Raw genomic sequence first — 14,819 nt, forward strand, 5'->3', positions numbered from 1 at the left:
TTCACTCCAGCTGGGAGCAGTCAAATGCCAGCTGTTGTCTCCTGACAGCATTCCTATTATACACTAGTGATGGGATTTCCGGCTCTTTTTAGAGATCCGGCTCTTTTGGTTCGGCTCACTAAAAAGAGCCGGCTCTTTCGGCTCCGAACCGGCTCTTCAGGTTGTTTTGTTGCTTTAATTAATTTATTATTAACAATAATATAAAATTATGCACAAAAGGAATTACTAACATAAAAACAAGTGGTTTTATTTATATATGTTTATATATAAATATATGCGGTGGCCCCTAGAGACAAAACACGTACAAACTCCAAAACACATTTCTAGCATGAACTGAACTTCCAAAGCAGAGCTACTAGATCACTTAAATTACACAATTGAAAGCATGTGTGTATTGTTTGTGTATTTATACACAGGCACTCATATATATATTCAAATAATTTAAAAAAAAGTTCATTTACCTGTTATTACCACACACCAAATCCGGTCGTTGGTACTTGCTGGCTTGTGTAGCCACAAGATAACAAAGGCTCAACACTGCGCCCAGCATCCTGGAGCACTTCTGTTGTCTTTTGTACGTGTTTTGAGTTTTTATATGCTTCTGAGTTTTTATGTGCTTCGGAGTTTGTACGTGTTTTGGAGTTTTTACGTGTTTTGGAGTTTGTACGTGTTTTTACGTGTTTTGGAGTTTGTACATGCTTCAGAGTTCGTACGTGATTTGAAGTTTGTATGTGCTTTGTCTCTAGGGGCCACCGTAAATATACTTTTATTTATTCACTCCACATAAAATGTAATAAATAAATCATATAATACAAAAATCAACTATTCACATTTCAAGTTTTAACTATTTAAATTTTCAGCTTTTTCCTTTCACAAATTTAAAGTGAAAAGAACACAAAACACTGCAAACCACAACACAATTAAATATAAATTATAATATGAAAACTAAAAGAACATGCATATTCTCTGTCATATGGACCTGCATGAATAAACTTTCTCAATCCTTTATCATCTGCAACTGAAAATAGTTGTGGATGATTACTATACCTTTCTAATGTTGTTGTCCCTGCCTCTCTTTCTCTCTCTCTCTGGCTCTGTTCCTGTGCTACTGAGTGTAACTACCGCCCCTCCCCCCTCTGCCCAGCGTAAAGCACAAGGCTCGCGTGCAGAGTGAAGCGGAAAAAAAGTGCGAGAGAGAGGCTGAGAGAAAGAAAAAAAAAAAAAAAACCCACGTGACGGCTCGCGATAAGGAGCCGGCTCGCGTCGTTCACGTCAAAGAGCCGGCTCTAAGAGCCATTTCGTTCGCGAACGACCCATCACTATTATACACACAGTATCAGTCAGTGAAACCTGTGGAATCACAGGCATGTGGATTTGTGTGTTATAGTCCTCAGAGTAACTGCTATTTACATTGTATATGTACAAAGCTATTATCTACGGTGGCCCCTAGAGACAAAGCACGTACAAACTCCAAAACACTTGCAAACTCCAAAACACTTGCAAACTCCAAAACACTTGCAAACTCCAAAACACTTGCAAACTCCAAAACACTTGCAAACTCCAAAACACTTGCAAACTCCAAAACACTTGCAAATTCCAAAACACATGCAAACTCCAAAACACTTGCAAACTAAAAAACACATGCAAACTCCAAAACACGTACAAACTCCAAAACACTTGCAAAATCCAAAACACTTGCAAACTAAAAAACACATGCAAACTCCAAAACACGTACAGACTCCAAAACACTTGCAAAATCCAAAACACTTGCAAACTAAAAAACACATGCAAATTCCAAAACACGTACAAATTCCAAAACACTTGCAAAATCCAAAACACTTGCAAACTAAAAAACACATGAAAATTCCAAAACACGTACAAATTCCAAAACACTTGCAAAATCCAAAACACGTACAAATTCCAAAACACTTGCAAAATCCAAAACACTTGCAAACTAAAAAACACATGCAAATTCCAAAACACGTACAAATTCCAAAACACTTGCAAAATCCAAAACACGTACAAATTCCAAAACACTTGCAAAATCCAAAACACGTACAAATTCCAAAACACTTGCAAAATCCAAAACACGTACAAATTCCAAAACACTTGCAAAATCCAAAACGCGTACAAATTCCAAAACACTTGCAAAATCCAAAACGCGTACAAATTCCAAAACACTTGCAAAATCCAAAACACGTACAAATTCCAAAACACTTGCAAAATCCAAAACACTTGCAAACTAAAAAACACATGCAAATTCCAAAACACGTACAAATTCCAAAACACTTGCAAAATCCAAAACACGTACAAAACACAACGGAAGTGCTCCAGGACGCTAGGGGCAGTGTTGAGCTTTTGTTACCTAGTAACTACACAAGCCAGGAAGTACCAATGACCGGATTTGGGGTTTGCAGCCTTAAAGGCCGCATTTTAAGGCCGATTACGTCACAGTAAATGATGAGCGTTCTCTCTCTAGCTGGTATAAAGAAGGCTTTCCCAATTCAAAGGCTGCTCGAAATGCGGCCCTCAAATGCGTCCATAATTTCCCTGAATTTTAAGGATGGGTCGGTGTAGCCTTCATGGCCCAACATATCCCAGACTTCATAGTGCGGTGGTGGTGTGGATAATTTTGCCGGAAAAAAACGGTGGAAGCGGAGCGGAGGAAGTGTAAACTTTCAGAAGTAAGTACTGAATATTATGTCACTTATTTATGCGCAAATATTTTTTTAATGAAGAACATTAAACCATTATTGTTGGCCACATGTCGGGAAAGTTATGTGACATTAGTCATGTCTGTACTTTCAGAATTAACTTGGTTTTAAAGCCTTTACTTTAAAAATATATATATAGTCGACCTTAATCTTACAGAGATTGTGATGATTTTGTGGATAATTAAAGTCAGTCATATATCCACAAACACAACAAGCTGAAAGTCAGTGATGCTGCTCGGTTTGCAGTCCTGAATATCACAGCACAAGGAAGATTCACTGCACTGTTAATGTTAGCTATGTTATATTGCTGCCTCTGTTCGGTGGTGTCGAGCCAAACGGACTTTAACGTGTGTTTGAACGAGCTGACGGTTCACTCGTTAAGCTGAAAGAAAGATGCTTTAATCACAGGAGTCACACATGTGTGTCCACTGTACCATCTGGGAACTCCTCTTGTTTCGTAATAACACAAACACTAAATCCTCCTTCTTTTGTGCTGTTTTGTAGCAGTGTATACACCTGAGACTGTCACCTGTCTGTCTGTCCTGCACTCTCTCTCTGTTTCTTTCTCTCTGATTGTGTAATAAAAATATGAACATGTGTTTATAAGTCACACTTGTGTTTGAATCCTGCAGCTTATCACACATTTGATTTCCATGTGTGACAACTGCAAGTGTCCAGAGTGAGGACAGACTGAGGGACCCACTGCTGCACATCATCTGTGAGGCTTTGCACCCCTGATGATCCACCAGGACAAACTCAACAGCGTGTGAGGAAGAGGAGGAGGAAGAGCCAGCAGCAGCTGACAGATGGAGAGAATAGACAGACTGTTCCCTGTTTGTGAAGGACTGCTAGAAAAGTTTAAAATAACTAATTGTCTGTCCTGAATCAGTCTTACTAGGTAATGTTCAAATAATTTTATCATTCCAGTGTTTTCAGTGTGGGAGAAAGTACTCAGGGCCTTCAAGTTACGCACTATGAAAGGCAGCAACAAGTGTAATATTCAGAAACCTAAAGTATGTATCAGCAGCAGAATGGAGCTAAAAATAAATGTTTGTTTCAGTTCTATGAAGCTTTGAGTATTTTGGATTAGTAGCACTGCTGTGTTTGTTGCATCATTGCTGTAATTGTTTATATGCTTTATATATTCTGAGGTAAGTTGATCTATAGTGTTACATCATATTCTGTAAGGATGTTATGTGTTTGTAGACTTTCTGCCCAGTTTGACCCATTTAGCAGAAGCCAGCCTGTTTAAGGCTCTGATATCTATTCTGTATGACTTAAAGCAGTTATGACATGGTCTGATTTTCTCACCCAATAAAGGAATATTTCATATATCAGTCTACTCTTCATTTTATCAGAAACAGTTATCACAGCTTGTACATTTTCTTTTAATAAATATATGTAAGCAATGAGCCAAATTTAGTAATGCCAACATACTGAAGGAACAACATTTATCTCTTATATATGATACACCTATATATGCACTGTCAAAGATACTTGTCTTTGAGTGAAGATTTAAGGTGATAAGACATATAAATAACTGCAACTTGAATCTGTACTGAAGCTCAGTATTTGACACAGAGTTCATGTTCACTGCTGTAATAGCTAATAATGATTAATATAATAACTAGAATATTGGCCATATTATATTTACATTACCAAAGTGATATGACTTTAGTCTCATGAACAACATCAGCTAATTCTTATTTACTAATTAATCTTGAAATGACTGTTCAGTACAGAAATGAAGCCCAAAAATCATGTTTTACTGTCCTGTGGTCTCAGCCTCAGATACTTATCAAATCACACAAAGCTCATGTAGAAACAAACAAACAAATGAACAAAATATGTTCTCCCTCATTTCTGTCAAACCAAGTTGTATGACACGTTTCCAGCGGTTAGTATCACGGTTGCTAGGCAACCTGGGAAGCGCGACGGAGACTAGACCGTCCCATACAGACAAACTTGCCGTTTATTTTGCAAATCGAGCTCAACACTGCCCCTAGCGTCCTGGAGCACTTCCGTTGTGTTTTGGAATTTGCATGTGTTTTTGAGTTTGCAAGTGTTTTGGAATTTGTACGTGTTTTGGATTTTGCAAGTGTTTTGGAGTTTGTACGTGCTTTGGAGTTTGTACGTGCTTTGGAGTTTGTACGTGTTTTGGAGTTTGTACGTGTTTTGGAATTTTCATGTGTTTTTTAGTTTGCAAGTGTTTTGGATTTTGTACGTGTTTTGGAATTTGCATGTGTTTTTTAGTTTGCAAGTGTTTTGGAATTTGTACGTGTTTTGGAATTTGCATGTGTTTTTTAGTTTGCAAGTGTTTTGGAATTTGTACGTGTTTTGGAGTTTGTACGTGTTTTGGGTTTTGCAAGTGTTTTGGGTTTTGCAAGTGTTTTGGAGTTTGTACGTGTTTTGGGTTTTGCAAGTGTTTTGGATTTTGCAAGTGTTTTGGAGTTTGTACGTGTTTTGGAGTTTGCATGTGTTCTTTAGTTTGCAAGTGTTTTGGAGTTTGCATGTGTTTTGGAATTTGCATGTGTTTTGGAGTTTGTACGTGCTTTGTCTCTAGGGGCCACCGTAATTATCACTGTAAGTAACATTTTTTCATAATTCACATTTAAAACAGAGCTTTTAGTGACCCAAGTGCTGTACAAAGTATGTATGGCTACAGTATGTACACACACAAGAATGTCATTAAATGAAAAAGTAAAAAGTGGGCACAAAATACACAATTTAAGATGTTTGAAGCACCTCCATTGGGTTGTTTTGTTGAATGTTTTTCAATAATTTATTAAAAATTGGTTATTCTGTGAAGATATAGTCAGATAATTTTGAGATTTTCAAGAACTTTGTTAAAGAGCAGTCGAAAAAGGCATGAAATGCTGCGATGGCACATACTGTCAGTGGTGTATAAGACTGTCATCAGTGTGCAAATGCCACTGTAAGGAAAAATGACGTATACTTTCTATTACATGGCATTACATAATTCCAGATGTTGTAGTTCAAATCCTGTTGCTTGTATAAATAAACAGCAACTGTCCATATGCAGTACTGTGCGAAAGAAGGTCAGGATATCTGGACTCAAGAGCAGAAGTGCTGTTTGGTCTCTCAGTCATAGTGAGACCCACTTCTCATCAGCATTGGTGATTCTCTGTAGCTCGGTTGGTCATTTTGAAACAAAAACACTTGTGTGTTTGCTAAAGTGTGAGGTCTGTAATGAAATGTCTGATGCAGAATGTGAGTGGTCATAATGGGAATCATACAGCGGTCCACAGGTCCATGAAAAGATGACCTTCATAGGGAGACTGGGGAAATTTTGTAGCCTTTTAAAACATGCGTCATAGCACGTGGGATGTGCTTATGTGTAATGGAGAGGGTGGCTACGCCAGTCTTGAATTAAATAAAAAAACAAAAACAGAAGGACCATTAAATTTCAGTGTGGTGTTCATCATTCAGTGCTTATTAGGAAAAACTGTGCTTAAGATGGTAATTAATGGTGTATGTTTGCAGTTGTAGTCATGCTGCGATCTGTCTGATTGTCTCCTGTTTTTCTTCCTGAAATACTCATCCTGTCTGTCCTTCTTTTAGGACACTGGAGATTTTCACAGCACTGCAGTCATTTATAGCCACAGCTGTGTATGTGTCATAAGTCTATCAGAATTCTAAGTTTATCCATGTTTGAATGGTGCGTGTTGGCAGGAAAAAAAAACCATATGCTGCCCAAACGTTATTAAACATAGGTCAGAGCTTTCCCGTTGGAAAACTGCTGCACTAAACTTTTAACAAAGACTGTCCCATGTCACATTATAATTTACCAATCAGGAATCTTCCCTGATTAAGATGGAGTCCCGACAGTCGACCATTTATTTCATGTAGTTATTGTTCATTTGAAAAACCTGGACAGTTTTGTGCTGCTGCAGATTTTAAAAGGGGAAAACGGACATCTTGAGTATTAGTCCAAAATTTGTATTTGTGTGTTTAAAGATATTTTTCTGCTGCTTTATTTTGTGGCCGTTTCTTTTTTTACCATCGTTGTTCTCTAATTTAAATTGTTTAACAATGATCTTTTTCTTTTTGCAGACGAAAGGACGCGTGATGGGGCTAAGATGGAGTTTAAATCCAAACAATGGTTTGGAGCGTCAGTGCGATCTGATGGAGAACACATTCTGGTAAGAAACACGGCACGTAAAATGTCTGAGGAACAGCACTAACTTCATGCCTTGCCTCATGGACTTTCTGTCCAGAGTACCCAGAATGTTTTGTCTCACTGCCGTTTTTTTCTTCCTGCTGAAGTGAAGACCTCTGAACTTTTGGATTGTTCAATGTACTGATCTAGCATTTTCAAAATCCTACAATTCCTGGTTGTAGTATGCAGATGATTAAATGAATTATTTCCATGGTCAGTCCACACTTTCACATATGTGATTTGACCACAGGAGCTGCCCATTTAGAACCATTGTTTTGGGTAAATAAAGTGTGCCTTCTCCAGTGTAGGAGCCTCAGAGTTGTTCTAAAAATCCTGAAACCTTTGATCCAAACCTTTGTGGAAAGGTGAAGGACAGTACAGTGCATATAAGCTAAGAAAATAACACAGCGTCTCATTTTGTTTTCGTCCACTGTTCTTGTTTCATTGCGGTCGGATATGTCTTAAGGTTTTGCATCAGTTTGTGCCAGTGGTGGGTTCTCCACCACAACTGAAACAGAAAGGCTGAAAGGATACACTACACCACCTTGCAAGAGTCCTCACAGTTAATGACTTAGAGGATGAAGCACAGTTTTACCAACAATGGACACCAACCATTTTTACACTGAACTAATATGTCGCTGGATTTGTTTTGTCTATGTGTGTATGCTCTGTAGGCGTGTGCTCCCCTTTACCAGTGGTCAACCTTAGGTGTCTCTGAGCGTGAGCCTGTGGGAACTTGTTACCTGAAGAAAGGAAACCAGGTGGTTGAATACTCGCCCTGCAGAACAGGTATGTTTGTTGCTTCCTGTCCTAGTATCTGCAGTGGAATTCTGTTCTTACCCCTCCCAGTTCAAGTGCATGATCTCAGCTACAGTGGCCACTGTAGGACAAACATATTTCAGAAAACATTTAGTCCGTTTTTCATAACAACCCGCAGCTGGACATGTTTCAATACTACATGTGCATTCTATATTTTAACATATTTGAGTAATATTGACACTTAGCAATACATTAGGAATAAGATAATAAGTGAGACATATTGTGCGATATTTTACATTTTTACCGTGGAGTTACCTCGAAAACTCTGCTCGCCGTTCATCTGTGATAAGCGCAGGCTGTCAGTCTGCTGTTTACCACAGCTGTCAGTATGATACAAGACAACGTGTCAGTGAAGCTCACTTCTGTTCAGTGACAGCGATACTGAGGTGAGTTTTTGAGGAATTTTTCTGTCAGCGCGTGCTGGTGGTTTTTGCTGCTGGAAGTGTTATTGAACTTGGGTACTTTTGAATAAACTCTCATACAATGTGAGAATGTAATCAAACTTCACGTCAGAAGTAAAGTGTGATTTTTAGCACACTCCAGCCCAACATTAGCCTATAACCAGCTGTTATTGTTTAGCTGGCTCATTCTCAGATATCCAGAGACTGGAGGGTCGCATTTTTAATTTGCTGTATAGTTTCAACTATGTCAGGAATAAATGAGCATGTTCATGCACATTTTCATGTTAGGGCTCTGACCTATGTTCAGTTCAGACTGAAGTAAGATCTTCAGTAAGGAGGAAAAGGATGAGGTGGAAATGAGGAAGGAGACAGCAGCAGAGTATGAGACTCATAATAAAATATTAAATAACCTCAAAAAATGACTTTTTTAGTTTTTTGTATTTAATAGATATTTAAGCAGTTAGTTTGTTAGTTTTTACCCCACTTTACAGCTGGGTGGCATGGACACCCAAGTTTGTCAGTGCGATAACTCCAGCATGAGGCGACGTAGGAATTCAGACCATAGGCACGTCTACTAAAAAGTCTTGAATGAGTTTGAATCTCAGTGACCTCGTCTTCAAGGTCAGGATAAGAGGTCACGCTTTCTGAAAATCTTGTCATCATATATCATCATATCCTTCTATTTGGTGCTTTATAATAAATTCTGCTATTTTATTTCTTCTCCAGATAAAAACTCACCAGAAGGGCAGGGCTTCTGCCAGGCTGGCTTCAGTGTCGATTTCCTTAAGGTAGGATTCACACACGCTGTCCCCAAATAACCTGTTTTGTAAATTGCCTCATAGCGCTCATTGTCAACTACGTCAGGAGTTAGTGAGGCTGTCTGCAGTGCTGCTGCTCTTGGAAGTTAGGTGTCAGTACAAATGAACAAATGAGTACCTAATCCAATAGTAATGTTTAGATTAGTGTGTGAGATTGTTATTTTTTTTAATTTTTATCATCCCTTTAGTTTGTTTTTGTGGACAGTAAACAGGTGGAAGAAAATGTAGTTTTAAATGAGTGTATCTTAGTTTACCTAGTGCACCTTGTTTATATAGACAGGAAGCAGCATGAAGAGAGAGAGAAATCTGTCTGGGATATACAGGGTGGGCCATTTATATGGATACACCGTAATAACATGGGGATGGTTGGTGATATTAAAGATGTGTCACATGGCCCTCTTCCTATTGAAAAAACAAAAGTTGTATCCAAGATGGCCGACTTCTAAATGGCCACCATGGTCACCACCCATCTTGAGGAGTTTGCCCCCTCACATATACTAATGTGCCACAAACAGGACTTTAATATCACCAACCATTCCCATGTTATTACGGTGTATCCGTATAAATGGCCCACCCTGTAGTTTTGCAGTTCAGAGCCACATCCAGGAAATTAAATATTGAGTTTTGCTGATTAATATTTGTTTAATCAACAAAACTCAACAACTTGCTGCTGGACGGTGATTTTAAACAAGTCAAGCCTCACACTGCTGGCGCTTCCATAAATGGTTCTGCATAACAGCATTTGCTCATAAAAGAAATTTCTCACAGCATTTTTCATGTAAGACAAGTTAATGAATTCAAAAACGAGTTTAAGTTATAGGATCACTGTAGTACTTAAGATGTATGCTTTGGAGATTCTCATAGCATCTTAATACTTCAGTGTCTGTGGGATGACATTCCTATAGATAAAGGCACGACCAAATGAGAGTTGGAGAAAACAGTGCAGGCTGTGGAATGTTGTATACACTGCACAGTTAAGCGATTTTGAATCAGGAGATAAAAATGCAATAAGTCTTCAGTTGCAGCAGATTGTCCTTTCATCAACCTTGAATCAATTTGAGGTTTTTAGTTTAGTACAGCAGTGTCACATTCAGCTAGAATTCACTGCCTCTCTATTTGTTACAACATAATGCAAAATTAATAATGGTAGAAATGAAAGATTTGGGGCGAGGATATGATCCCAGTCAGGGGAGCATCTGTACTGAATCACTAGTTCAGTAAGTTGAACTGTTAACCCTTTGGAAAAGAATGTGTTTTTTTACTATGAGACTGAGTAAGGAGTGCAAGACAAAATCTGGATTTTCCTTTCCCCTCTCCTTTTTTATGTCTTCAGAATGACAAAAGGGTGGTGGTGGGAGGACCTGGCAGCTTCTACTGGCAGGGTGAGTGTAACACTGACTTACGTGTAGGCGTTTGTGTGTGTGTTTCCTGCTGCCACCTTAAAGCAAGTGTGGTGACTCACACATGAAGACAAACAGTTCATTTCCAGGTCATCCAGCCAGCCCTGTTTTCACTGCCCCTCTCTGTTTTTAGTTCAGGGTGAACAGACAGAGACCGGCACCTTTTTATGAATGACAAGTAGTAACAAATAAGGCTATGACAGAGCATTCAGGCCGAACACTGTGTCAAAAAGGTGTTTGTATATCCCTCCACATCGTTGATAACATGGTCTGCTGCTCGATGAGGCTTTCAGCTGAGCTGTCAGTGGTTTTAAAAGCTGCTGGATCAGCATGAGCAGTGTGTGCTGTGTCACTGTGGGGTCTGGGGGCAAGAGAACATTTACTGTAACTGTATTTAAATATAGTTTTACGCTAGGTACTTTACCCCTTTCACGCATAGTGGTCACAACAGTGGACAGTTATTCAAGGCCTGTTTTCTTGTATTTGTGTCAGTGTTGATGGTATACTTGCACATAAACCACTACATTGGAGACTGATGTGTCACTCCATACCCTGCCACCCACTCCAAAGGTGATGTTGTCCACCTAAGTGGACTTGTAAAAAAACTATTTGAAAAGTGCATGTTTAAAAAATCATGTTCAAAAATCTGTTTTTTCATGCCTAAAGATGAATAAAAATACTTAATAATAATAATAATAATAATAATAATTCATCAGAATCAGAAAGACTTTATTTATCCCCAAGGGGCAATTAACATACAACAGAGCAGCATGACGTTGAAGAACAGGACATGGCATAAACATGAAAGGGTTAAAGAAAGGTAGTTTTTCTGAGTCTATCCACTGGAATACAGAGTCATAACTATTGTTTTATAACTCTTAACTGAAGTGGACTTTGTATTCAAGTTCAAATTTGGTCCTAAAAACTGTTTTGCTTGTGAGCTGCATATAAAATTCATTTTAACTGTTGCAATTTTGATCAGCATGTGTGGTTGGAATTGAAGCACCCAGTTTTGTTTTTGTTTTTTTCTACGTTGACAAAAAGTAACTCAGATTAAAAAATAATGAACAAAAGAAAAAGCTGTTATTATGATGTTGTCTGTAGCGTAGTTTTCACAGGTACAGTTGATCAGAATGTTAACAGCTATAGGAAAAAAAACACTGATCTCAACTTGTAGTTAACGGCATTACTCACTGCACCATCTCACTCTGGACCATAGCATGCATCATCGCACGCTTAAGATTTTAATGAGCAGGTAAAGCTATGAGGTGTGTGTGTGTCTGTCTGTCTTTCTATATCTGAGCAGCATTTTGTAATGTTTGTCTGGCCATCTGATATTAGAGGGTGTGACATGGATTATACCCCGAACGCTGAGTCAGTCACACAATTTTTTTTCCCCCCTTTATGGTCATAGTCTTCCTGCGCCTTCCTGTGTTAGCCTAATGATTGTTTCCTGTTGAGTCAGCACTCACAGTTACACACTCCACACTGTTGTTTCTGATTTGATAGCTGTTAATGCTGCGTCTCTGTGGCTCCTTTAATTACAAGTTGTATGTTTTTTGTTTTTTTCTCGACACCAAAAGTGCGTCAGCGTGTAAACACACATGTGAAAGAACTTTTTCTTTCTGCCCTTTACCTCCTTCACTTTTTTTCTGTTCCCCTAAATTGCTGGTGTTTTTTCACTTTTGTCTCTTGTGCTCTAACATTTTTCTTTTCCATCTTTTTTTCTCTCTTGCTCTCTATCCTCACTCTTTCCTTGTGTTCTGTCTTGCTTTGCTCTTCTTGTTCTCCTCCATGCCGTCTCCTCTGTCTTTTCTTCTTCTCTCTCCTCCTCTCTCTTCAGGTCAGCTGATCTCGGATGACGTCTCAGAGATTTTTACCCGCTTCACTAATGATTACTTCACCCGTTATGGAAACACGCTCTCCACCAAGTCAGCCAATGCCCAGTATGACGACAGTTATCTTGGTAACTACACAATCACGTACACACCTTCAGTCAGATTTTCATAACTTCTATGTTTATGTCTCAGAGCTCTTTGTTAACCAGTGGGTGGAATCCATCTTTTGCATGTAGTCTGTGATCATCATATTAGTGCTGGTCTACAAGCAGGACCTGGTATAAAGAGATAAAAATAAAAAACCTGCTGCTTGAGTTTTTTTATGTGTAAAATAAATAACTGTCAAATATAAAACTATGAAAGCAAAGTTTAACAGTAAAGCATTTACACAAATTACAACGTTGCAGCTGCAAGCTTTGAGAACGATCCAAACACAGAGGATGAACTTTTCTAGTGTGTCTAGCTTTTGAGAATGTGCCTGTAAATTACAATATGTTTGAATTATATACACAAATTCTTATTTAGAGGTCCTTGTGCATCTTTAAACATTTTTTGAAACGATCAAACCCCAGAAAATTTGAACAGTTTGACCGAGAGACTCTGTGATTGTGTTCACAGGATACTCTGTGACAGTTGCAGACTTCAATGGCGATGGAAAGGACGGTAAGAGGGATAATGAAGGGGATTTATATAATGCAAGTGTACTGCAAATACACCAGTGTGAAATGTTCACACAGTTTTCACACACTTATAAAGAAAAGGCTCGGAGTGAGTTGAATTAATTGCTCTGTTTTTTAAAGGCAGTGTCCCGTGGACGCCCAGCTTCCCTTTTAAAGCCACAGTAAATGTAACAGTGTTGGGTTTTTTGATTTTCATATAAACCAAGTCAATGGCATAATTATAACAGCAATATTTGAAGCAATAGCAAAAAAAGTCACATCTGTAGTTAGATGATAACCAGTCTGTTAGTGTCTATCTGTTCAACTTTTTATGCTTCCACAGATTTTGTGACTGGAGTACCGAGGGGGGAGAAGGCGCTGGGTTATGTAAGTGTTACAAGCTCACACACACACTTCTCAATGTTTGAACTATGCCAAGTTACGGCTGTTGTCCTAGAGCTTCCATAGTGCAGGACATGCATATTATCCAGTCAGTCTGTGGTCAGAGAGTGTACCTACCTCAGGGCTTTAGGCAGAGTGCTTCATAGCATCTAACCAACAATTATCAGCTAGTGCTCTGCTTCAGATATTCACTGTCAGTCTTCTCAAGCTCAAGCTGTGATTGGATGATTGGTGGTTTCTCTTCATCTAGTTGTATAACAATTTAAAGCAAACCGTTATTGAGAGTTCAGAGTTTCAGTTACAAAGACTAACTTCAATTCTTCTTATGTTCATTACATATGGTTAGAGTAATAAACCCACACTTTAAAGACTTAAGATTTTTTTTCATTAGGAAACATAAGCTTGCTGTTAAATATTAATCATTGTGGCTTCATATTGCATTGCAAATAAAACACAGAGAAAAATAAGCTAAAAATACAGCACTGTCTACAGCACCATGTGTATCCGGTCGTTAAGTGATGACGTGACGAATCCTACTTCCGGGCCTAAAGTAGTCTGCGTTTAATATGGCTTTTGTGTTGTTAACATGTTTAATGTTATGTATTTTCTTCTATTTGATCTCAAAAAGCTCCTAAAACAGTCAGTGATCCCTGTTGACCTCCCTCGGCTTTTATTACCGCTAATCATTTATTTAAGCTCAGTTTTTAAAACCATAGGATGTAGCTACAGCCCAGCCCATGCAGCAGTATATGAATGACTAACCTCGTATTGTGGATGGATTATCTCAGTTGTTCTCCTGGCTGAAGTTTGGTCCTTTTACAGCATCCTGCCATGCGATTACATTTGTTCCTGACCACCGAGAACACTCACGTTAACTTTTATCGAGTGGAAAAAAAGTTAGCTTGTTTATATTATGCTAACATAGATGTGTCGCTAGCGGTCATGTAGCACATCATTATATACCAGCTAGCCAAACTTCAGTAACCCTACAAACGTCACTGCTGTTTAGTTTTCTGTCTTCATTTATGTTGGAAGTGATAGCAGAGCTGTACGTTTTAATTTGTTTCCAAAACCCTGTAGTCAGGACATGCTATATTGTATTTAGATAGAAGCTAGCGAGCTAACTTCCTGCTAACTTCTAACTCCGTTAAATGTCATAAATTCCGTTTTCATGGATGCCTTGATGTTAAACTCAATTATTACACCTGGTAGAGCAGAACGCTGATCATTTTATTAAAGATGAAAGACTTTAGACAGTTTTTCAACTCTCAGTAATGCCATAGTGATCGTTTGATATATGGACCTGCAGCAGAGTTTAGGTCCAGACACTGATAGTGACGTCAGACTTAATGACCGGATAGAAAAGAGTAAGAAAAGAAGACATAATGAAGTACAAATCTCTCTTGGGTTTAATTTTGTAGTTTGGAGTCACGTCCAGGATATAAATATTGAGGTTTGTTGATTAATTTTTAAGTAATTGTTGGAGCCAAGGGTATAATGCAGCTGATGTGGGCTATTATAAACCAGTGAAACTGCTTGCACTGGCTTATTACTGCATAAGTGAAGAAGTGGCAAAGATCAGAGAAAG

General features: G+C 38.5%; 1 protein-coding gene across 2 annotated transcripts in view; it reads left to right on the forward strand.

Annotated features, from left to right (window-relative positions):
* Positions 1-14,819, forward strand: part of itgav (integrin, alpha V) — a 59,365-nt gene that overhangs the window by 25,351 nt on the left and 19,195 nt on the right. For both annotated transcript variants that reach the window (XM_080902290.1, XM_080902291.1), the window contains exons 3-9: positions 6,789-6,877; positions 7,569-7,683; positions 8,841-8,902; positions 10,266-10,314; positions 12,176-12,298; positions 12,789-12,833; positions 13,173-13,216. In XM_080902290.1, the coding sequence (XP_080758416.1) occupies positions 6,789-6,877; positions 7,569-7,683; positions 8,841-8,902; positions 10,266-10,314; positions 12,176-12,298; positions 12,789-12,833; positions 13,173-13,216 (527 nt within the window). The remainder of the gene's footprint in view (positions 1-6,788; positions 6,878-7,568; positions 7,684-8,840; positions 8,903-10,265; positions 10,315-12,175; positions 12,299-12,788; positions 12,834-13,172; positions 13,217-14,819) is intronic.

This window comes from Rhamphochromis sp. 'chilingali' (assembly GCF_963969265.1).
Source record: "Rhamphochromis sp. 'chilingali' genome assembly, chromosome: 14".
Classification (NCBI taxonomy): Eukaryota; Metazoa; Chordata; class Actinopteri; order Cichliformes; family Cichlidae; genus Rhamphochromis; species Rhamphochromis sp. 'chilingali'.